The sequence below is a fragment of the Bacillus rossius genome, chromosome 1 (assembly GCF_032445375.1).
Source record: "Bacillus rossius redtenbacheri isolate Brsri chromosome 1, Brsri_v3, whole genome shotgun sequence".
NCBI classification, from domain to species: Eukaryota; Metazoa; Arthropoda; class Insecta; order Phasmatodea; family Bacillidae; genus Bacillus; species Bacillus rossius.
Window position 1 is genome coordinate 116,877,416 of NC_086330.1, and position 22,190 is coordinate 116,899,605.

General features: G+C 45.0%; 1 protein-coding gene across 3 annotated transcripts; it reads right to left on the bottom strand.

Annotated features, from left to right (window-relative positions):
• Positions 1–1,041: 1,041 nt before the first annotated feature.
• Positions 1,042–14,229, bottom strand: LOC134542932 (transmembrane protein 17-like). 3 transcript variants are annotated; one of them, XM_063387551.1, is made up of 5 exons: positions 14,051–14,229; positions 13,838–13,911; positions 7,111–7,214; positions 6,902–7,015; positions 1,042–5,215 (listed from the first exon to the last, which is right to left on the bottom strand). In XM_063387551.1, the coding sequence occupies exons 1-5, from the start codon at positions 14,065–14,067 to the stop codon at positions 5,018–5,020; spliced, it is 507 nt and encodes a 168-aa protein (XP_063243621.1). In that variant the 5' UTR covers positions 14,068–14,229; the 3' UTR covers positions 1,042–5,017. The 3 variants fall into 3 exon arrangements, with proteins under 3 accessions (XP_063243621.1, XP_063243629.1, XP_063243613.1); XM_063387559.1 differs by having other exon boundaries at positions 1,042–5,170; positions 14,051–14,208; XM_063387543.1 differs by having other exon boundaries at positions 13,838–14,229.
• Between the last annotated feature and the right edge of the window lie 7,961 nt (positions 14,230–22,190).

Sequence of the window (22,190 nt, forward strand, 5' to 3'; positions counted from 1 at the left end):
CGCGTCGTGTGGACCGTCCCGAGGCGTCGCAAAGGACTGCAATATGCTCCTCGACGTGCTGCCAAACAGCTTACCTATGCTTGCCTCTGAGAAATGAAAGATGCTAGCGGTGGGCTCGGGGTAGCGTTCGCTAGCACGAAAAGACATACTGTTACAGGGAGAAAACGTGATGAAAAACGGGGCCGAGATGCGGCGATAACCAAACGTCAGCAAAAGGTATCTAATTGGGCCTGCGAACAAGCGCAGGTGCACTGGGTTGCACAAAATTACATCGGAGAGTACAGTAATGGAAACAAAATTAAATGAAATTAAAATGCAACTTTATTTTTGTGGTTTCCTTCTTTAAAAAATAAAAATTAAATTTAAAATTCAAAACCTGTCTCCAAAAATTATGATAAACGGCACAAGCCTTTATCCTCAAAAGTATTCTGTAACTCATCCCATACCTCTTAAGACGTTTTTAAACCCATTACCACAGGGTACAGGTGTTTTATCATTAGGTTAATCCTCGATTTGGTGAATGCATCCTTGGCCGGATCCATTTTTTCGCTGGTAACATTCTGCCAAAGCTGCTCTCCAACAAGGTAATTTTCCATACCGAACTTCCATGTTGAGTAGTTGACCCTTCTTTCCAACTTTCGAATAGCTGGGAGTCGTGATTCAGCCATTTCAAGTCTGTAATTGTTGAAAGATCTAAACGAGGCGATAAGTCCGATAAACTCTTCCACTGTAATTACTTTTTTCCGAACTCACGAAAATTAATTTAACACAATATAAATGACCTGGGCCCATAACCTGATGGAAATTTAGGGCAACAGTGGAAAAAAAAAAGAAAAAAAAGGTCATATTTATACTTAAGATAAACACATGTAATCAGAAATATGAGAACACAAACATGGCCGACATACATATGCACAAGAGAAAAAAATATTGAAGCGAATAAAGATATTGACAACAATCAATATATCCAAAGAGGTTGTTCATATAAGTACACTTTCCCACAATTAATAGTAGGAAAATAGTTTGAAAAGGTTAGCCCAATTAAATACAGTTTTGTTTATTAATTACTATTTACATTATAAGTTAAATTACAACAATTACAATGTCTGCCAACAAATTATTCAATCTTTCATTTAGTCGGTCCACAGTTTCCTCTTCTCACTAAGATCTTGATTCGACAGTGGCTGGCCGTATTGCTTGTATCTTACCCGCACCTCTGTCCCGAAAACACTGCCTCACACTACTCGCTCGTTCGTCACACACAACACAGTCTTGATGCACCATTTTCCACGCACAAAGCTCATCGCTCATCATCCGCAATCGCTCACCAAAGGGTCACTCACCCACTTCACTCCTCTGAGACTGGCGTCGCCATTTTTATACCCTTCAGCCCCCTTTGAAGTGTCACATCATCAGGGTCTACTTGACACCCGAAGCTCCCAGAACAATGACGTACTAGTTATGCCACTCCACGCAGTGGGCTCTGGGGACCCGCAGAATCCTCCAGAGAAACGGAGAGGAGCTGGGACTCCTTAGAAACGCCAATCGGATTCATGCAGGGGAGGGGCAAACACCAATGCCATGTCTTCAGAGGGAAAAGGGGGTTCCTAGGAATCTGCCTGGCCTGTGCGCTGGTCTTGACCAGGCCTCACTTCTGGCAGCCTTGTAACAACATTGTGCGTATATGTTTCTTGCGTATATTCATCACACTGTTATGTATCCAGATCCGTAGACAAATTTTATAATAAAATAATAAATACAAATTCAAGAATTATTAGTATGTTTACACTAGGTAGGAAAGCTAATATTTAAATTACCATTATTGTATCACTACAATATATAATTTATAGGATCTACCCTGTACCAGACTGAGTTTTGATGATGTACACGGATTAGGTCGGACACATAACACTCAAGTGTTCTTAAATATAATGAATATTTAGTTATGATGTGTATGTTTAATTATGACACCTATCAATTTTAATTATTTCTTTTACGGTAAATCTATTCTAATTCCTCGGCTATAGTTTAATCTCAGGGTAGCATTTCTTGAGTTCTTTCTGACGAGACTTCTGGGGCCGAAAATGACTTTACTTCTTTCATCAGAAAACATATCATCCAGAAAATATTTGTTTTATTTTAAATTATATTTAATTGTCAGTTCTTCTTGTTAAAATTATCACCGATTTCACTTTAGCCTGTTACTTATAAGAATATAATTATTAAATCTTGTAGAACACTAAAAAAAAATGTATTAAAGTACACATACCACATCAGCAGGATGAACTTACAATACGAACATTGTTTCTTAAATCAACTCTACGACAATTCCTTGAGTATTTCCCAACAGATAGGATTAGTAATGTTTTTTTCAATCTTCTCGGCATTTATTACATACATTTTCTTTTAGTGCCCTTAGCAACCACCTCTCTCATAAACAAACGTTTCCAAAGAATAATGTACGTACATATAGACATAGTTGTCTTTGATCGCAACCATGGAGTAAAAAAAAATAATTAAATGAATCACATGCACAATTTGTAAGATAATTATGCACCGTAACGGTACAACATGCACCCCTGTTTAAAATTTTAAAGATATTAAACACATGTTAAACAACAAACTGTTGCTGGCAATTAATTGATTTAAGTGTTTTACACCCTGCCGGTGTCACAGTCAACCAGCAAAGGTGAAAAACTGCATTGGTTTCTGACCAGTGTTCAGTGTGATAAACTTCCCCATACTTTACTTTCATTCTATGTTTTAAATAACTGTAACCTCCATGTCACAACTGGTTCCCATTTACGTGTTAAATAATTTGTCGAGTTAGTCAAATAGTGCATGCACTCAGTATGACGAAAAATTGAAATACACAAAAAAATACTGGATGAGTGAAAAATTTTTTTTTTACAAGTTGGTGCATCTCACTTGGAAAAAAGTTGGCTACAATTACTGACTTTGTATTGGAAAATGTTTTTGATATCTACAAAAAATTTTTGCAGCAAGTCATTTTAGTGTGGCAATCAAATTTTTCTGCTTTAAAGCCTGATTGGAGCATTTTATAGCTAATTAGCAGAACCCGGTAGATATGGTTTTGCCAGTGTAAGATAGAAGTTGATGCGCTGCAGCGCCATCTAGTTGATACGCTACTGAACTTGACAGGATCACCCGCTGGACCGAACCCAAGATCGCCAGATGGTAGACCAAAGATAGTTTCCGTATTGTTTATTGATGTTATGTTTACAGTTGGTTTTATGTATTCAGTTAGGTAGTGGATACTGATACTGATAGTTCTTTATTAGGGAAATTTACCTATCACCTAAGTAAAATATAGTTAAACAAGTCTTACTCATGTTATTTATTAATTTATTCTGGTTCAATCAACTAGAACCACACAATTGTGATAAGGACAGTATGACAAGACACTCATATAAAACATGTGGTGCACATTATTGGACTTTTCCAGGGATGGGGTATTTATTAAACGAATTAACCAGAAAATAAAATAATCATTCACTAATTTCGCTTATTAAAATAACCGCCAGAGAAGCAATATGTAAATAGCAAGCAAACAAAAAACTTGCGAACAGAAAAGTTCATCAGTTTACTGTGATTCTTCAAAATTATTCCAAATAATAACCAAGTAGAGTCATCATACCCTTATTCCATAGTGCGTAGTCCTGTGTTGAGCAACGTAACGACTTAAGGTGGCAGTGGGCTCGAGCTTTGGCGACGATTGTTTGCTGTCGTGTGCTGTGGACAGGGTTTTTTTATACCCACGAGGGCAGCTGTTAATAGGGCCAAGAATATTGTTTGCTGACCGACAAGCCTGTCGCCACATTCCGGCTTCCGGCCATGACCACAATTTTTTATACATGGAATACTTTTTCTATGGCTGGTTGCCTATACTGCAGGCTTCTAGGATGATGTGCACACTCGTCACTGGAGCTGTAAGCCTTTATTGATGAGTTACACTTGGGGGAGTTATACACCACATACAATAATTTCACTGAATACTGATTAGATTACCATATTTAAAACTCATTACTGGCAATTACCAATTCATCAAGTAAATAAAAGAATAGGTCTCTTAACAAATGATAGTGATGTATTACCATAAATGCATAAATATTACTCTAATTATCTATTAGATCTCAGCTAGGACTGAACCATTTGTGGGAAGGGGGAGATGTAGGAATAGAGCCTACGATGCTCTAATTGAACACTAACTTTACCATTTATATCAACATTAGAGTGCCCAATGCCCATATATAATTATTTTAATGATCTGAATTGTTTACATTTTTTTATTGTTACTTTCTAAATATGAATAATTTTTACTCCAATGTTTTATCTTTATTCTGAATGTTTTTAATTCATTTGCTTTGTTAATGCCAATTTGTATTTTTTATTAATAATTTTGCAGTCCAGCTTTAGTATTTTTTAAATATTAAGTTTGTTATCAAGGCAGCAGTTTATATAATTCCCCAGAAGCCCTACACTACACTTTTACTTTTTCTTTCAATATGTATTGATTTTATGTTAAAACAAAAATTGGTGGGATTCCAATTCTTAATATACGAAGATGATATTTGTATTCGAGAATAATTTTATATTCATATTTAATTCAAATTAAAAAACTGATATTCACACAGGCCTAGTCAACAACCTTCATGCAATACTGAGCAAGTGTCTGTACACAAATAGCTACTTTCACCACATGATTTTCATAACTGCTTATATGCTGATATTGTCATTAGAGTAAATATTGACAAGATCACAGGTTAGGGCTCGTAGGCCGTAGCTAACCCCCCCCCCCCCCCCACACACACACACACACACACACACACAAAGATTTTTGCACAGTCACATTGTTCTAGTTCATTGGCCTGCGAGAAAACATGACAAACATTCTAGTTCTTAAAAAACTTGATATTTTGATCCAAGATAGATCACTACACTTCTGACGGTCAAACTAAAAATAAATATTTTTACAGTTGGTAATGTGTGGGCGTGCTCAGTAGCGGCTCGTGCCGCCAGCCCGGCCCAGGGCCGCCAACCCTGTGACCAGCTGCACAAGGAGCAGTGCCAACATGACCAGCTGCACAGCCACCTCCACCAGCTGTGGCGCAGTGCGCTGGTTCAGTGTCAGGAACAGCTGCAAGGGCAGCTGCAGCAGCAACGACAGCAGCCAGAAGCCCGCCAGCTCCGGTGTCTGGCACACACACCACTCCCACATCATCACTCACTGAAAACTATCGAGGCTCCTGACCTCTACTGGAGGGTGTGCTCAACGAAACCACAGTCAGAACAATTTCTTGGAAACGAAAAGAAAACTGTTTCCAAAGTTTGAGAAGTCCTTATGTTCTTTTGGAATATAAAAAAAATTGATGTGCAAAATAACGTAATTTAACTAGACAACACAATATTTATTACTTGGTATTCCTAAAACACTGTAATGATGCATACCCCTGGCCCTAACCAGCCAACTTCTAGAAATAAGTATATAGGAAATATTATATACTTGGGCACTTTTTCTTCATAAATTATAAATAACAGCAGATCATTTGTTTTGAAGATGCTCATGTGATAACATTTTTTATGATCATGTTCTTAAGTAGTTTGTATTCATGTTTATGGATTTTGCTGTAGCACCGTGAATCACTGAAACAATTGTGAATCATAAACAAAATCTGGTAATACTCCTGCCAAGTCTCTTTAGTATGTGGATAATATAAAGTCAGCAATATTATTTTAAGCTGCAAAAAAGTTTTTTTTTCCCCATTAATACTTTACATATTGCCATTACAAGTTACTGATTATAGAGATGGTCAAATGAGAATGAGTAAATGAGTTACAGCTTGAGGTCTCGCCTTAAAACTCCTTATCAAAAGTTAGTACAGTTTAGTTATTTTTGGCATCTACTATAATCACTTTGTTATTGTATCACACATAATGGTGATATATTGCCGGGAAGGGCAGCTTTTCCCATGGAGGCTAAGTTTTTTGAGAAAGGCTAATCATTTGCAAGTCTCTGTGATCACAATTTTAATTAAAGCCTCGTAAGGTCAGCTACATTTAATATACTGTACAATTATTAAAATTAAATGTATGGATTCCCACAAAATTGAAATATTTTATCCTCAATGGAAAATTGTATGGTTTAGTGAATTAAAAACCAGTAAATATTGACAACATACGTAGTATTAAAATAACCATCATTAAATTATTATAGGTAGTGATAATAATATTTACATTTATTATTCTGGTTTCAAATGATTTTTACTCAGAAATGTTTTCATATTTCAACCTATTTTATGGAATAATCAAACAACATTTTACAATTTTTATTGTTTCGAAAATTTACTTTTCTTGTAACAGTTAACTTGGTTATTATCTTAAAATGAATGTATAGGCTCCATTCAATACACTTGACATCAGAACTCAAAAAATGATTTTTTATACAAGGACTTTTGCTATCAATTAAATACTGCTCTTTTCCATTTTAACTCAAAACTTCTTATCAGTGAACAAACATTATAGTAATTCCTAATTTTACAGCTCTTACCACTATATATTCATGTATACATATATACAACTTTACAGTAGTTGTTAACTGCAAGGTGAGTTTATTAGAATTCTAGAAGTAAATTTTTTTTATATTTGGAGATATGACCAAAATAAATAACTCTTGTGGTATGGGCGTGCATTTATTTTTGATTAGTTTACAAATGAGGTGTGATAATACATACAAAATCTCTCTGGCTGTACTGACCACAGATTCGACATACACACACCAGGTCTTCACACAGCAGCTACCTATGTTGATGAATAGAATGACATCTCCTTCTGTAAAATCTTCACATCACATTTGTTTAGTAAAAGAGTCGCAAACACTTACCTGTTCCGAGACATTTCCGAGGTAACCCAAGTACAGACGTAAGCATTCAACCACAATCACAGCCACAACAACGGTGACCGTGATGAAGCGATAAATGTCGCTAAGGCACTCGTACTACAAACAAGGAGTTCAAAGTTACACCACTATCTCCAGTATTATTACAATGGAATGGCATCTGCGTCAAACAGTATTCTCAATCTGGTACAAACCTTCACCGGCAGTATGACGATGAGTGTAATAAGCCAAACAGGAAGAAAGAAGATATTGAAATACAAAGACATCTGTAAAGGTAGACTGGGAGTATATCCATGACCTGAAAGAGCAACAGTTGTATGTCAATGCACTAGGCCTAATTTAAAAAAAAATAATACTACAATAAAAAGATCACACCAAAAAATTGATACCTACCCAAAATCCTTGACTACTTTCAAATGCATTGAGACAGCAATCAGCAAAACCAAAAAGCATTCTCTTTCTAAATTACTTTCAAATAAAGAGTACCTATCAATCTGTTATAAAAATATTAAGTACTTCAACACACCAAGTAGCAAAATAAAAAAAATTACTATGTAAGCACACAATTCCACACATTACAAATAATAGCTCAATTTATTCTTGGGTGATGCTGTTTTTTTTTTGTTTTTCAAGCAGCCTATGTGTTGCAGTTTCTTGGACTCATCCATCTAAGAGCAATTCACTGCCTACCTATGCATAGTGTATCAATGCAATAAAACATAAATAACACTAAAAAGCATATAAAAATGCCATATTACGTATACATGCGTGTGCATGTGTGTAGGGCTAATCTTGATTAATTACCTTGCAAATGAACACTTTTTGTAGTCAAGACTGATATTTTATAAATTGCAACAGTTTTTTATTCTGATTTTAAATACATAAAACAGAGGTAATTGTTTTATATCATGTATCCAATTTACCCCTCGATCCTGATGCCATGATTGAGTATACATTATGTGATACATGATGATTGCTTTTTTAATTCAGTATGCAGAAAAAGATCCTGGCCAAAAAAAACTCAAATACCTATAATAACCTTATTAAGTATGTCAGGTCAGTCAGTTTTTTTTTTCCTTTTATAGATTTAACTTACTGACATAATTCATTGATATATTACAAGGTTTTGTCAAGGTCACAATCTTTTGATATGCTAAATTAACACAGCAAGCATCATGTAACACAGGATAAAGTTTCATATCATGTAACCAAGTTTATTCCTTGATCCTGATGGCATGATCCTGTATACATTGATCCTGTGTACATGATGATTGCAGTTTTAATTTAGAATGTCCAAAGATCCTGGACATAACAAAAACTTGTGACATAACAATCAATAATGATACTAAAATGTACATGAAAGAAAAAATTTCCAAAAGACATGGAACATAGGTAATTTGTTTGTATTATCGAAGTACCTACTACATCAAAACAGCAAGCATCATGTATAACGGGATCAATATATTCAGGATCATGCTATCAGGATCAAGCTATAAATTGGATAATTGATATGGAATAATTACTAACCAATGTATATACATAACCATGCCATCAGAATAAACGGATAAACTTGTGTAGGCCTATGTGATATGGAACTTTTACCATGTTATAATCAATAAAAAAAATTACAAATGTGTAACTGTAAATTGCATTTAGCTGTACATACTGCCCAACCAGTGGCAGTTTCATAAAATTGGAATATTAGAAGAAATATTTTTTTTTTTACATAAATTTAGTAGTAAGTTAGTTGTATAACTTTGTTTTACATGATTTGTACAATATCTTTATGCACACCTACAAACCCGCACACTTCTAATAAATTAAAATATTTACACTAAAGTAAAATTAACAAAATAATATGACAAAACACGGGGCAAAGGTTGCAGGAAAGGCATGCTCCCCAAGCAGTGTGGCGCGAAAATAAATGTTAAAAATCCGAAAATACTTTTATTAGGTAAGATGCTCTTTCACTTCCTCTTTTCATTAAACCCGGCGGAGATATGAAATTCCAAATACTTTAGGAGATATTGCAGTTCTTATTGTGCAATACAAGACCTATGTTTATCATTCGACCGTCACCATTTTTTTATTTTGCCGTGTTCGTGAATGCCTAATTAATTAAAATGGTCTATTAGGTCAGGTCAGCTACATTATAAATACTTTCAAACTAAGCGGACATTAAAAATAATGTGAATAATTTTAATGATTGTTTAGTTTTAAAGTATTTATAATGTAACTGACCTGACCAAACAAACCTAGGTGGTTGTTATTAAGGATGGGAGGTAAGGTTAGATGTAAGGGCTGTAAGAAGGTGTGGAAAAAGGGGGATGAGGGAGTGCAGTGTGAAGGGTGCCACGGGTGGTTTCACGGAAAGTGCGGCGGGGTTATGGCGGGTCTGGAGAGCCTGGTGGATGTAGTGTGGTGGTGTGACAAATGCAATGGGGAGAAGGAGAAAGCCGACAGGGAAATGTTGGTTGAAAAGGGGAAAGACATGTGCACGGGATTGTGGGGGACAAAGGAAAAAGGGGATCCTATTCAGAGACAGGAGATAGTGAGGTTAGGAGGAGCAGTGAGGCCTGGGTGGAGGGAGATGCAGGAGTGGATAATGGAAATGCTAAATGGAAGGATTATGGAAGGAGGAGGAGATAAATCTTGTCAAGAGTGTAACAGATGGAAAAGGGAATTGGAAAGGGACCTAGCTGGGAGGGAGAGGAAAATGGAGGGACTTGTAAATGAAAACAGGAGGGAAGTGGACTCGATGAGGACAGGTTGGGAAAAGTGTGAGAAGGAAATGGGCCAGCTAGGCCAACTGGTAAATTCGCTGAGGGCGGAAGTAAGGAACTTGAAGGAGCAGGTAGAAGAAGGAAAATTGAAAAGACTACATGCGGAAAGAGATAGAGACAGGGAAAGAGACCGGCGTTGGGATCTAGAGGTAAAATTGAGGTCCCTTGAGGAGCAGAGGAAAACACGGGGGGGGGGGGGGGTACAGGACCGGGGACAGGAAGAGGGTGTGGCAGGGGACAAATAATGGGAAACCAGAAGTGTTGATGAGGGGCAGGGAGGAGGGAGTGGTGGACATAAATACTGGTGGGAAAGACAAATGGGTGAGAGGAGACCACTGGGCTGATGTGGTGAGAAACGGGGGCCTGGAAGCAGGTGGGAATGCTGCTGAGGGGCTGGAAGAGGGTGGGAAAGGATTTGTTACAGTAGAGATGGAGATGGAGAGGAAAAGGGGGGAAGAGGTGGACATAGTGAGGAGGAAGAAATTGTTGGGGGGAAGCGAGATTGCAGGAGTAGAGGAGGATAAAGGAGAGCGGAAGAAAATTTTCATGATTGGGGACTCAATGATGAGGGGATTTAGGGTTAGGGGTCATGGGGAGGAGGTGTACAGAACATTCAGGGGCGGAAGGAGATTGAGGGACTTGACAGAAGTAGTAAGGAGCATGAGGAGGGAAGGAAATGTGAGGTCAGTGATAATACAGGGCGGAACTAATGATGTAATTTATGCGGATGGAGTAGAGCATGTGAAGGAGGGATTGGAAAACCTTGTGAGAGAAATAAGAAAGAAATGGGGCCAGGAGACGGGCCTGGTAGTGCATGGGGTTCTCCCAAGGAAAGGAGTCCCGGCAGGACGGATAGAGCAGGCAAACAGGGAGATGAAGGGAATTTGCGATAAGATGGGAGGAAGATATGTGAACGTGGGAAAACACCTAGGGGAGGTAGATGTCAGCGAGGATGGCATCCATCTTAGTCAGAGAGGGCAAGGCAAGCTAGCCAGGTACCTGGAGGTGGAGGTCGAAAAAATGCGTAGGGCGGTGGTAGGAGGGGGGGACCATTCGGGAAACGGAGAAATGAGGGGAAGGAAAGGGAGCGGATAGGGGAAGGGGAGAGATTAGGACTGTCAATGGAGGGGGCGGAAAGAGTAGAGGGAGGGAGGTGGAGTGGAGGGATCAGGAGAGAGAAAGTGAATGAAGGAAGAAAACGGGTGAGAGTGGCAGTGATAAACTGTAGGAGTGTCTATAGAAAGTTGGATGAGTTTTGGAGTGTCGTGGAAGCATATGGGGTGGGCATTGCCATAGCAGTAGAGACGTGGCTGGACAAGGAAATAGGGGATGGAGAACTGCAGGGGGCAAACTATGAAATATTTAGAAGAGACAGGAACAGGACAGGAGGAGGGATTATGGTATGTGTGCATGAGGGACTAGTAGGAAAGATTGAATGGGTGGGGGAAAGTGTGGAAATAATGGAATTGAAAAAAAAGGGAAAGGGAAAGACTTCATGCTGCTGGCAGTGTACAGACCCCCAGGGCAAGGGGAGGCGGTTATACAAGGGGTAAAGGACAGGCTGTCACTGTTGAGGGAGGATAGGTGGGTGATAGTGGCGGGGGACCTAAACATGCCAGGGGTGGTGTGGGAGCAAGGACCGGAGGATGTGGGGGTGAGGGAGCAAAGATGGGCAACCCAGTTGGTAAATAGTGGACTGGAGCAGGTGGTGGGGGAGAACACCAGGATGAGGAATGGTGAAGGACAGGGGGAATCTGGGAACCTACTAGATGTGGTGCTGGTGAGGCCTGTGGAGGTAGTAGTAGGCACTACGGTGATGGAGGGCATCAGTGACCACAAAATCCCGGTGGTGGAGATAGATATGGGTTGGAGGGAGGTGAAGGAAAGTAGGAAGGAAGTGTTAAGACAGTGGAGCAGGGCGGATAGAGCAGGGGCGGAGGCATTTCTTGAATTGGAGTTCTGTAGGTGGGAAGGGATTGCAGAACTAGAAGGGAAGTGGGAGGTTTTGAGGGGCATATTGGAGCAAATGGTGGAGTGCTTCGTACCCCAAAGGAGGGTAGGAAAGGGTGGCGACCCGCCCTACCATGGACGGGAGGTAAAGGTATTAAAGCGAAAGTGCAGGAGGCTCCACGCAAGAGCCAAGAAGCGTGGAGGGGAGGGGCTAAACGCAGAAATGAAGGATCTGGCGAAGGAACTGGGAAAGAAAACTAGGGAAGCACGGGATGCGTACATGGAAAGGATGATGGAGAAAGGGGGGCCGGGAAACTGGGCGGATCTGTACCGATATGTTAGGAGAGTAAAGGGGGAGAAGGGACTGCCAGTATTAAAGGGGAGAGAAGAGCAAGAGTGTGTGAGTGACCTGGAAAAGGCTCGTTTACTGCAAGAACAATACTTATCGGTTTTTGTAAACCGGGGAGTATGGTGCGGAGCACAAGAGGAGAAGTCAGGGGGAGAGAGAGGGTTGGAAATACGGAGGGATGATGTATTAAGGGAGTTGAGGAGACTGAATGTGAGGAAGGCGGTTGGGCCAGATGGGATAGGGAACAGGCACCTCAAGCTGGGAGGGAAGGTGATAGGGAAGTACCTGCAAGTACTGTATGCGCAGTCACTGGAGGAGGAGGGACAGCTGCCGAGGCAGTGGAAAGAGGCTGTGGTGGTGCCCATCTATAAAGGGAGTGGGAATAAGGCACACCCGGCAAACTATAGGCCGGTCAGCTTGACGTCAAACGTAGGCAAGGTGATGGAGAGGCTGGTAGTGAGGTATATGGTAGAAAGGGTGGAGGAAAGGGACTGGATGGATGAGAGGCAGCACGGCTTACGGAGGGGTTACTCCTGTGAAACGCAGATGGCGGGGCTGCTGGAGGACTTGGTGGAGGCAGTGGATGAGGGAAAGCAGGTAGACGCTATTTTTATAGACTTTGAGAAAGCGTTTGACAGGGTGCCGCACAGGAGGGTGATGGAAAAGGTGGAGGGGTTGATAGAGGACAGGAGGGTGGTAAATTGGACAGGGGACTTCTTGAGGGACAGGATCCAGCGAGTGAGAGTGGGTAAGGAATGGTCAGAAGAGGGAAATGTGATGTCAGGGGTACCACAAGGCAGTGTCATGGGACCCCTGCTCTTCCTGATCATGATGAATGATGTAGGGGAGGGGTTGAAAAGTAGGCTGCGGTTGTTTGCGGACGATTGTGTGCTCTATGAAACTGTGGGGGAAGGGGCACACCTGGCAGAGGACTTGCAGAAACTGGAGTGCTGGTCGAGGGAAAACGAAATGGGTATAAATGTAGGGAAAACAAAGGTGGTGAGGTTAACGAGGAAGAGAAGGGTGGAGGGAAAAGTGTACTGCTGGAAGGGACAGGTGATCCAGGAAGCTGAGGAGTATAAATACCTGGGAGTGATCCTGCAGAACGACTTGGGGTGGGGAAAGCAGGTCAAGAAGGTGGTGACGAAGGGCAGAATGGGGTTAGGGCTGCTTAGCAGGACACTGAAAGGGACAGGTAGGAATGTAAAGGAAAAGGCGTACGTGACATTGGTACGGCCAGTGTTGGAGTATGCCGCGGCGGTGTGGGACCCCTATGTGGAGAAGGAAATTGAGGAGTTGGAGAGGGTGCAGCGCAAGGCAGCGAGATGGGTGATGAATATGTGGAGAAGAAGGGAAGGCGAAGGCAGGATGGGGGAAAGACACAGACCATCGGTGATGATGAAGGAGCTGGGGTGGGACACGCTGCAAGAAAGGAGGAAGGTGGAAAGGCTGGTGAGAATGAATAAGGTAATTCGTGGGGGAGAGGGGGGCTGGGGAAAGCTGGGAGCTAGGTTGCACAGAGGGCTGTATCGAGGAAGGAGGGATCATGAGTGGAAGATTCAGAGAGAATGGAGACGGACAGATAGAGGAAGACAGGTATTTCTTGTGAGGACGGGGCGAGAGTGGAACGATCTTGAGGGGAGGACACTGGATCCGGGAGGAGGGAAGGACTTACGAAGGAGGCTCCAGAGGGGGGAGGAGTGATGGTAGTTGGGGGGTGGGAACTCCTTGCCACCGGGCGGAAGCCCAATTCCAGGTGTAAATTATTATTATTATTATTATTATTATTATTTTATCGCCTGCCCCTTCCAGCTATACAATTCCGTCGTTGCAGCTTACCTGGTAGATACGCTTCCTTGCGTAAATAAGAAGATTCACTCTGGAATTGGTCATTAACCATTAAAAGGAAATATCTAAAACAAAATTAAAAACCAGTTAAACAAAATTTGAAAATTTATTGATTTTTTGTAGCTATAGCCAACAGTCGAAACTAAAAAAAACAAATGTAGAAAACAACGGCCTAGAGCACAGTCATGTAAATGAGAAGCCTACAATTCAAAGGATTCCATGTTCGTGCATCTTCAGATATCGCCCTCATTATATAAAAATACCATAATGGCGCCTTAAGAGTGGGATAAATAGCAACTAGAAATTCCAGCTGCTTGAAGCGTAACATTTGCGCCTGATATTGTACATTAGACTGATATTGCTCTGAGTCCCTCGCGATAGGCGACACTTCTCAGTCCCATGATAAGGACCGAAAGGGGTGGGGTGGCACTGCGACTGCGAGGCAGTCGGATTTAGTTTTCCTTGCTGTCACTGTGTTAGCTCGGGATGAATGGATGTTCATTTATATATGGCGAAAACAAACGCATGTATTGTAAAAGGTAATGCTCGTGGTAAATTGCATTTGTCTGTGCGAAGGAAACGGAATAGAGGTAAAAATCTAGCAAATTGGAGAGAGAAAAATAAGTAAGTACACAAATTATTTATAGTATTCATGGGCCGTTTTCAGTGTATAGCTTCAGGCAGTGTTATTAATAAAAACATGTGTTTTTTTACTTTGATTTAAGGTTAAAGGAAAGCACAAAGACTGAAGAAAGTTCGCCAATTGCAGAAACTACATCTGAGAATGCTAAAAGCAAGAAGAAATTACGTTATGAAAGTGACATCGTACGGCCGAAGGCCACCCCAAAGCCCGACCTGCACCCGCCAGTACTCGGCTCCGTTAACGGAAAGCACCCCTAGCCATGGCCCACCCGAGTCAAGTGGGCGGACCGCAGCCCAAGGTAGAGAATAGCGAACCATTTTAATTACGCATGCAATGCACTCCCCGTGCCTACAAAATTCCCCACACAATAATAAAGTAATCAAAAACAAACAAAAGCCCCTAATTAATAAAGTGCGACGTAGTATTGCCCGGGTCACTCACGTGTAGTTTTCTACTAAAACAGCTGTGAGTGCAACCCTTGCGGCCTTCAGCCTAAATTCAGTAGTGAAACGTGTGACGTAACGCAAACCACCCCAAATTAGCATTATCATTCGCCACTGGAGTAGTTATCAAGAAACAGACAGTCTCCAGCTTGACTCTAATATTCAAGCTTATTTTAGACAAACTTATTAAATGTCAATTCTAAAACATACATAGATATTAAGTTAATCATTAAGTTTTATTATGTGAATTTAGAGCCACTTAAAATTAGTTAATTATATAGATTTTTACGAATAACGGAACTTTAGAAACTCTGGCGCGACAGGGAGCTCACCCCTCCCCTCGCGCCAGGGCTGCACGCCAGTACAGCGCGACTCGCTGACCGGGACGGACGCACGTCCCATGGGGAGCCAGCATCTCTTTGTTTCACCGTTTCCCTGTTGCTAGCACATTTGTATAAATGAAAAGCTTTAAGACGCTGATCATTCAGGTTAGCGCATTCTGCGGTCCACCAGCCTTAATATGGTCTGTGCAAGTTGATTTTGATGCGTTTGGGGGGGGGGTGAACTGAGTTTTATAGTGGTAGTAATGGAATGCTGCCATTGATCGTAGAGTTCCTGTTTGGAGCTGTCAACCAACATTTTAGCAGTGAGGTTAACTGCTACCTGAGCTTGATAGACATCCCACTGAGTGTTGTAGTAGTTGTAGGAAGAATACCAGAGCGGCGAGGTATTCTTCTACAAAGGTGGGTGTTGCTGCCGTTCATCCGGGGTGGTTACAATAATAGGATAGTGATCACTCCCCATGGTATCCTGTAAGGTGGTCCACACAAATTCGTGTGCAATATTCTCAGAGCAGAGCGTTCAGTTTATTGCTGATGCTCTTCGGGTATCGGTGCCCATGTATGTAACATTTCCAGTGTTCAGTAAGATAAATGGAGAACTCGGTATGAAATCGGCTAGGTATCTTCCCGCAGCATTCTGCACAGGATCACCCCAGAGAGAATGATGAGCATTAAAGTCACCACCGATAAACAGGTTGTCCCCGGCCGGCCGGAGTGACCGACTCCTGTGAGCTCCCAACGACAACTGAGCCAAGACACGTGAAGCGCTGGAAAACAGCTCCGACCAGTTTTGGACTTAAATGACATATTTCACAATATATGATTATTGAACAATTGGACATAATTTCCCTTGAATTAATTATCTTTTAATTGTTATTAATTTGGTTGTTTTTGATTTAAAAGAATAATTACTGATTTAATTTAGCGCATTGCCACACCCGGCCGGGCGCTGTAATCGACTTGGTGTTCATCGCAGTACACTTTCACGCACTCGGCAGATATCATGCTCGGGCGTGTTCGTTGCACTTAAGAGTAAGTGTTGTTGTGACATAATGGCCTGTGCGAACCAGAGGGAGCACCGGCGTTTGGCATCAAATGCCCCCCCCCCTTTCCAACCCAACGAGGCCGCTATGCTCAACAACACTACTCCTCACACGCATGGAAGTGGTGCACTGGTTCGTCGCACTAAGAAGGTTAGTGCGAGGTGGGGCCTCTGGGCGTGGCATACCTAGTAAATGTGTTTCTACAATTGAATAAATGGTGGTTCTGGCATGACCCATCTGGAGGGTGCAAATAGTGAGTTTTGTGGAGTTTCATTTATACTCGACTGCGAGCCTATTAATGGATTGAAAAATGGGTGTGGGTCCTCCCTTGCCGGAGTTGGTGATAGCCCCATCGTCCCTCGGGACTCCGCCGTCGTGATTTGACCCAGAAAGTAGTCCCTTAAATGTGTTGGTACCTGTGGAATGCGGTGCGATACTCTAATAGGAGATAATGTTGGTGCTGCCTGTTCATGTCGCCTTCCCTGGTGTGCACTGGTCACCCCCTGGACCCTCGCATTCCCTTGATTCTGTAATTATTCGGTGACTTAATCTTGCAGATGGACCGGAGGGTGCCGTGCCCGCCTGGGAGGGATGGTGTTAGCACTAGTATTGATATCTAGAATGGCTTGGTTCTCCCCCTCACCACTGTCCCCGGCGTTATCAGCCGCGCGCCCTTCCCCAGGGCCTGTCGAGCCGTTAGCTTGCGGCTGTTGATGCGAGCAGCATGTGCAGGTATTCAGCCAAAGCCTCCTCTGCGGATACCGCCTCTGCGCTACTTCCTCCTCCCCCTCTGACATAGGCTCCTCAACAGACATTGTGAAAGTGGACTCGCTTAAGCTAACGTCCAGCGGCCACCAGGGCTCGTCGACATCGTCCGCTACATTATTTGAGTCACCGTCGTCGGGTTGCCAGACAAGGTGAGCCGCCTCCTCGGTCTGAAAGTATCAGTGCTAGGTCAGTAATCGGCAAGCTAGTGTCCCCTGCGAGAGGAAGGATGCTGGGTGAGGGGTTATCGGGAACTGGGGAGTCCATGATATTTGTGATCTCGGTTGGAGTCCCTGGTACGGAAAAAACAGTATCTGAAATCTGGGTAGGTGATGGGGCAGTTGCGTGGCCGTTGTGTTGTTCGTGCGGGCCAGCCACGTCCAGTTCGGGCGAGCCCTGAGTCTGGCTCGGAGACGTGCCTGGTGGCCTTTCACCCGGTGGTTCTGCCCCTGTTGGGGTCAGGTCGTTGACTACGAGGCGCAAGTTGTCTCGGTGTACCTTAGCCGGCCGTCCGCTGGGAGTGCGAACAGTGTACGTGGATGGACCGGTTCGCCATAGAATTTGGCGTGGTTCAGACCACTCGGGGGCCAGCCCCACACAGAAATTATGTTTCCCAGAAGATATGTGGTGCTGCCGCACATACACCCACTGGCCTGGTTCAAGCTGTGCAGAGGGGTGGGTAGACTGTCGTGTTTTTTGTGCCAGGAATTGTTCTTGATGAACGCGTGCCTGCTCCCTCATGACTGCGATTTCCTCTCCCCATAGGTGATCGGTAGCCACTGGGGCTACCCGACATTCCCCAGGGAGGGCCAGGTTCTGTCCCAGGAGCAGTTCGGCCGGAGAGTGACCCGTGACTACATTGGTGCGTCGGCGCAGACAGTACAATAGTTTGGGCAGGTGTATGTCACACTTCGAATGGTCCTCCCCGAGACGGAGGTGGAGCTGAACCTTTATCTCCTGATTCCTCCATTCCGTGGGATTCGCCTGAGGATGGTTTGTGGGTGTGGTGTCATGGGAAATCCCCCACCGGCAGCATCCAAGCCAACCAGCGCCCCCCTGTGAACTGGCATCAATTGTCTGTTAGCAGTATCTTTGGGAAGCCGAATCGTGGGTAGACCTCAGTTTCCAGATGTGACTGTGTATAGGTTTTGATTTTGGTTTTGATTTGAATTTAATACGCAGGTTAGGCCCCATCTGGGCAAGTGTTACCTTATGGAAGGAAACAAGAGTATGTGCTTGCAGTGTGAGTTAGGACACTGATGGGGCCCGGCCTCACAGTAGGGACAAGATGGTGCCCGACCTGACGTTGGATACTGGGAAAGCCTTGACCCAGCGGGTAAAAAGGTCGGTTATTACGACTAAAAACCTTTTCCCGCGGGAAGTGCAGGGATACGGCCCCATGATGTCTAAGGCTAGTGTGTGAAAAGGCTTGCTTGGTCTGCGGGGCTGCTCTTGCTCTACCCCATCGGCCCGCCGCGACTTGCGCTGCTGACACAGCTAGCACCTCCACACATAGTCGCGGACGTCCCTGGCAATGCCGGGCCAATGGAACTTAAGACGCAGCGCCCCTTGTGTCTGTTCCGCACCCGGGTGGCCAGCTAGGTCGTAATCGTGGTAAAAGTTCAGGACAGCTGAACGGGCAGCTGCAGGTACAAATGTCCTCCAGGTCTCCATGTCCCCCGGCACCTGTGTCTGCCGCTCCCCATCAACACATCTGTGGTGCGGCTACACCTGCTCCCCGCATCTGTTCACCCACTCCCCCACCGACTCGTTGTCTTGTTGCGCCCCCAGCACAACACGATGTAGGTCCACGAGCGTGTCGGGGAGAGACGTGTCTGGACTCGCGTTAGAAACAGTGGCGTATAGAACCGCGGGTCTGCCTGTCCCCGGAGTATCCGCAGTGTGCCCTACTGGCAGTAGCAGTTCTTCCCAGCTGCCCTCGTCGTGGTACTCGGTGTTAGGGTCGGGGTGTCTTGACAGTTCGTCCGCCAGCTGGTTTACGCGCCCTGGGACGTGCTCGACGTGGAAGTCGAAGCTTTGGAGTGTCAGAGCCCACCGCGTAAATTTCGACTTGCGGCCCTGTACCGAGTCGAGCCACTTGAGACACTGACTATCAGTACAGAGGGTAAAGGGCCTGCCCTCCTGGTGGTGTCTGTAGCGCCCTACTGCCCACATGACCGTGATGCTATCCTGTTCATTGACATGATAGCGGCACACCACCGGGCTGAACTTGGCGCTCGCGTGTTCCACTACGCGCCGTTCCCCCTATGAACCTACTTGGTACTACACCGCCCCCATCCTCTCCTGGCTGGCATCAGTCTGCAAAAACACGTGCTCCTCGGGGCGGAGGCAGGCGAGCGTGTGGCACTCCCGTGCGTGGCACCACCGCCTGACGTGACAGGTGGCTGCGGTGCGTGGTCGTGCCCCGCAGGTGGTGGCGGGGTCGCCGTGTACTCCGCTGTCTCGGTGTGGTGCGTGGACCCGCCTCTCGCCCGCCGTCGTAGTGTTTGAAGATGCAGGGGCTCTGTAGGGTACCACCACCAGCCTATCTTCTGGTGCTACAGGCTGTGGCCGCGCCATCCCCTGTTGACGAGACCTCGCGGCGAGCGCCTGTGGTAGCGGCTGTACATCCCGCTCAATTTCCCTGGCTAGTTGCACAAAGTCCTCCAGGTCACGTCCAGTGGCTCCCCTCAGGTGCGGGTGCAACTCCCGCCTCATCAGCTCGACCACCAGTCCAAGGTCTTCACTTAGGTAGCCTCCAGTGGCTAGACGGCGATGGAGTCGCACTTTGGCTGGTATGAACGACTCGACGTCCTCGTCGTCCCCTTGCGGGGTACAGAACAGAGAGCGCCGGCACTGTGCCCATGCCTGCGCATCGTTGAACCGGCTCTCCAGCAGAGAGATGAAGTCGTCCCATGCTATCTCGCCTTCCCCGAGCATGGCCCACCAGTCACGGGCGGCTCCTCTGAGCTGGTCACTCACTCGCTCCATCCACTCGTCGAGTGGAACGCAGTAACGGGCCAAACGGTCGCGGCAGGTACGGCCGAATGTTCGTGGGTCCTCGTGGTCCTGTCCAGCGAACTCCGGGAGCCTGATTCCGGGGCCTGTGCAGGCTGGGCTGGGCATGACTGCTATGTGTGTTGGCACGGTCGCTTTACTTTCACATGCCTGGCACATAAAGAGTCCATCCCGAAAAACCAGGAATTCCCGCGCTATGGTACAGGTTCGGTGGCGTAGTGTTCCATACTGGTAGCAGGTGGCTAACTCGTCAGACTGTCCTCGGCACTGCGCGGCCCCACACTCGCCTACTCGTACGTCTGGTTTCTGCAGTTCCGGTTTTGCGGTCTGGTAACTATTGTCCCCGGAACGCCCTGCGGCGTCTGTTTCCGTGGTATGCTTTACCGCCCGTAAGCATGTCTCCCATGGTTCGTCCCCATCCATGCTGACGTGTGACCTGTCTCGCGGTCGCGGCAGACTGATCCGGGCGACGGACCAGGACGTCGATGACAAGGAGCGAGCGGGATGGGAGGACCGCATCCCCTCATCCCCGAGTCAGTCACCCGTGCTCGCACGACTCCTGCCCGCGGAAGCCTGGTGATGCATGCGAGGCCGTGTGCAACTGTCTGTCTGTCTGCCTGTGATGTCACTTTACGCCGAGCAGCCGTCACGTGGTTGCGGCGCGCCGTTCCTGCGGTGCCGAGTCGTAACTGATCGCGGTGAGACGCCATGTAACCAATCCCGGCCGTATCTCGCGGTGCCGACGTTATTACGTCGTGGGGAAACCGATCCTCGTGTCTCCCGTCGCTATCTCGCGGCGACGTCTCCCGTCGCTATCTCCCGGCGCCGTATCCCGTGACCTCCTGGCGCGCCGGCTTCCACTGCCGCCTTGGCGTGAGACTGTCGCATTGAAGTTATGAAAATAAAATAGAATTTTATGAAAAACAAATGTTCTTTAGTGAATAGTCCCGAATTGTTAAAAAAGTCACGTAAGCTGAATGCCACTTGTCAGTCTTAGAACTTGACGTCGTCCGGCCGTAGGCCACCCTAAAGCACGACCTGCAACCGCCAGTATCCGACCCCGCTAACGGAATGCGCCCCTAGCCATGGCCCACCCGAGTCAGACGAGCGCCGCGGAACTTAGGTATTATCAACGCCCTTAACTTAATTGGCAAGACAAACTGAGTCATGTACATGGTAAATTCACTACACTTTAATGAATACGCCACTTTTAATTAACAACACCGTGCAACAAAAGGCGACGTAGGAGTGCCCGGGTCACTCACTTGTAGTTTTTTTACTAAAACAGCTGTGAGTGTTCCCCTTGCGGCCTTCAGCCTGAATTCAATAGAGTAAATTGTGACTTATCTAAAACCACCCCAAATTAGCATTTATCATTCGCCACTGGAGCAGTTATCAAGCAACGAACAGTCTCCAGTGTGACTCTGATAATTCGAACTTATTTTTTACAAACTTATTACATGTAATTGCTAAAACAAATATATATTTTAAGTTAATCATTAAGTTTTATTGTGTTTATTTAGAGCCACTTACATTTTGTTATTAATATATTTTTTTACGAATAACGGAACTTTAGAAACTCTGGCGCGACAGGGAGCTCACCCCTCCCCTCACGCCAGGGCCAGACGCCAGTACAGCGCGACTTGCGGACTGGGACGGACGCACGTCCCACGGGGAGCCATCATCTCTTTGTCTTCATTGAAATTCCATCTGGTAACTATAGTCAAATCCCGAAACCTTTTTCAAATACTCCCCGTGTGCGCCCGATCCTTTTCCGGTGTAGGGGCCTAACCCAGCCGCGTCAACTTAACACGCCCCGCACAACGCATTCCGTGTGGCTGTGCAATATATGGTACGGGCTGACTATCGCCACAACAGACTTTTAATTAATCGCCGAGTGCACAGACACTGGCTACATCTAACCCTAGACTTTACTTAATTTAATAGCGAACCGTGGTCCACCTAGGTGGGCCCGCGCGTCGCTGTTCACCAATTACGGGATTAGACGTCTCTAATCAAACTCTCTCCCTCAAACTCGACTGGCGTGAGGACGTAACTTTAGTAATGGCGCGTCAGAGCGCCCAGAGTTTA

What these genes read in the sequence shown, in the direction of transcription:
- LOC134542932 (XM_063387551.1), bottom strand. An exon ending in CAAGGAAGCGTATCTACCAG is followed by an intron (nt 7,215 to 13,837) that starts GTAAGCTGCAAC and finishes TTGCTCTTTCAG; the next exon opens with GTCATGGATATACTCCCAGT. An exon ending in TCGGAAATGTCTCGGAACAG is followed by an intron (nt 5,216 to 6,901) that starts GTAAGTGTTTGC and finishes TGTGTGTGCCAG; the next exon opens with ACACCGGAGCTGGCGGGCTT.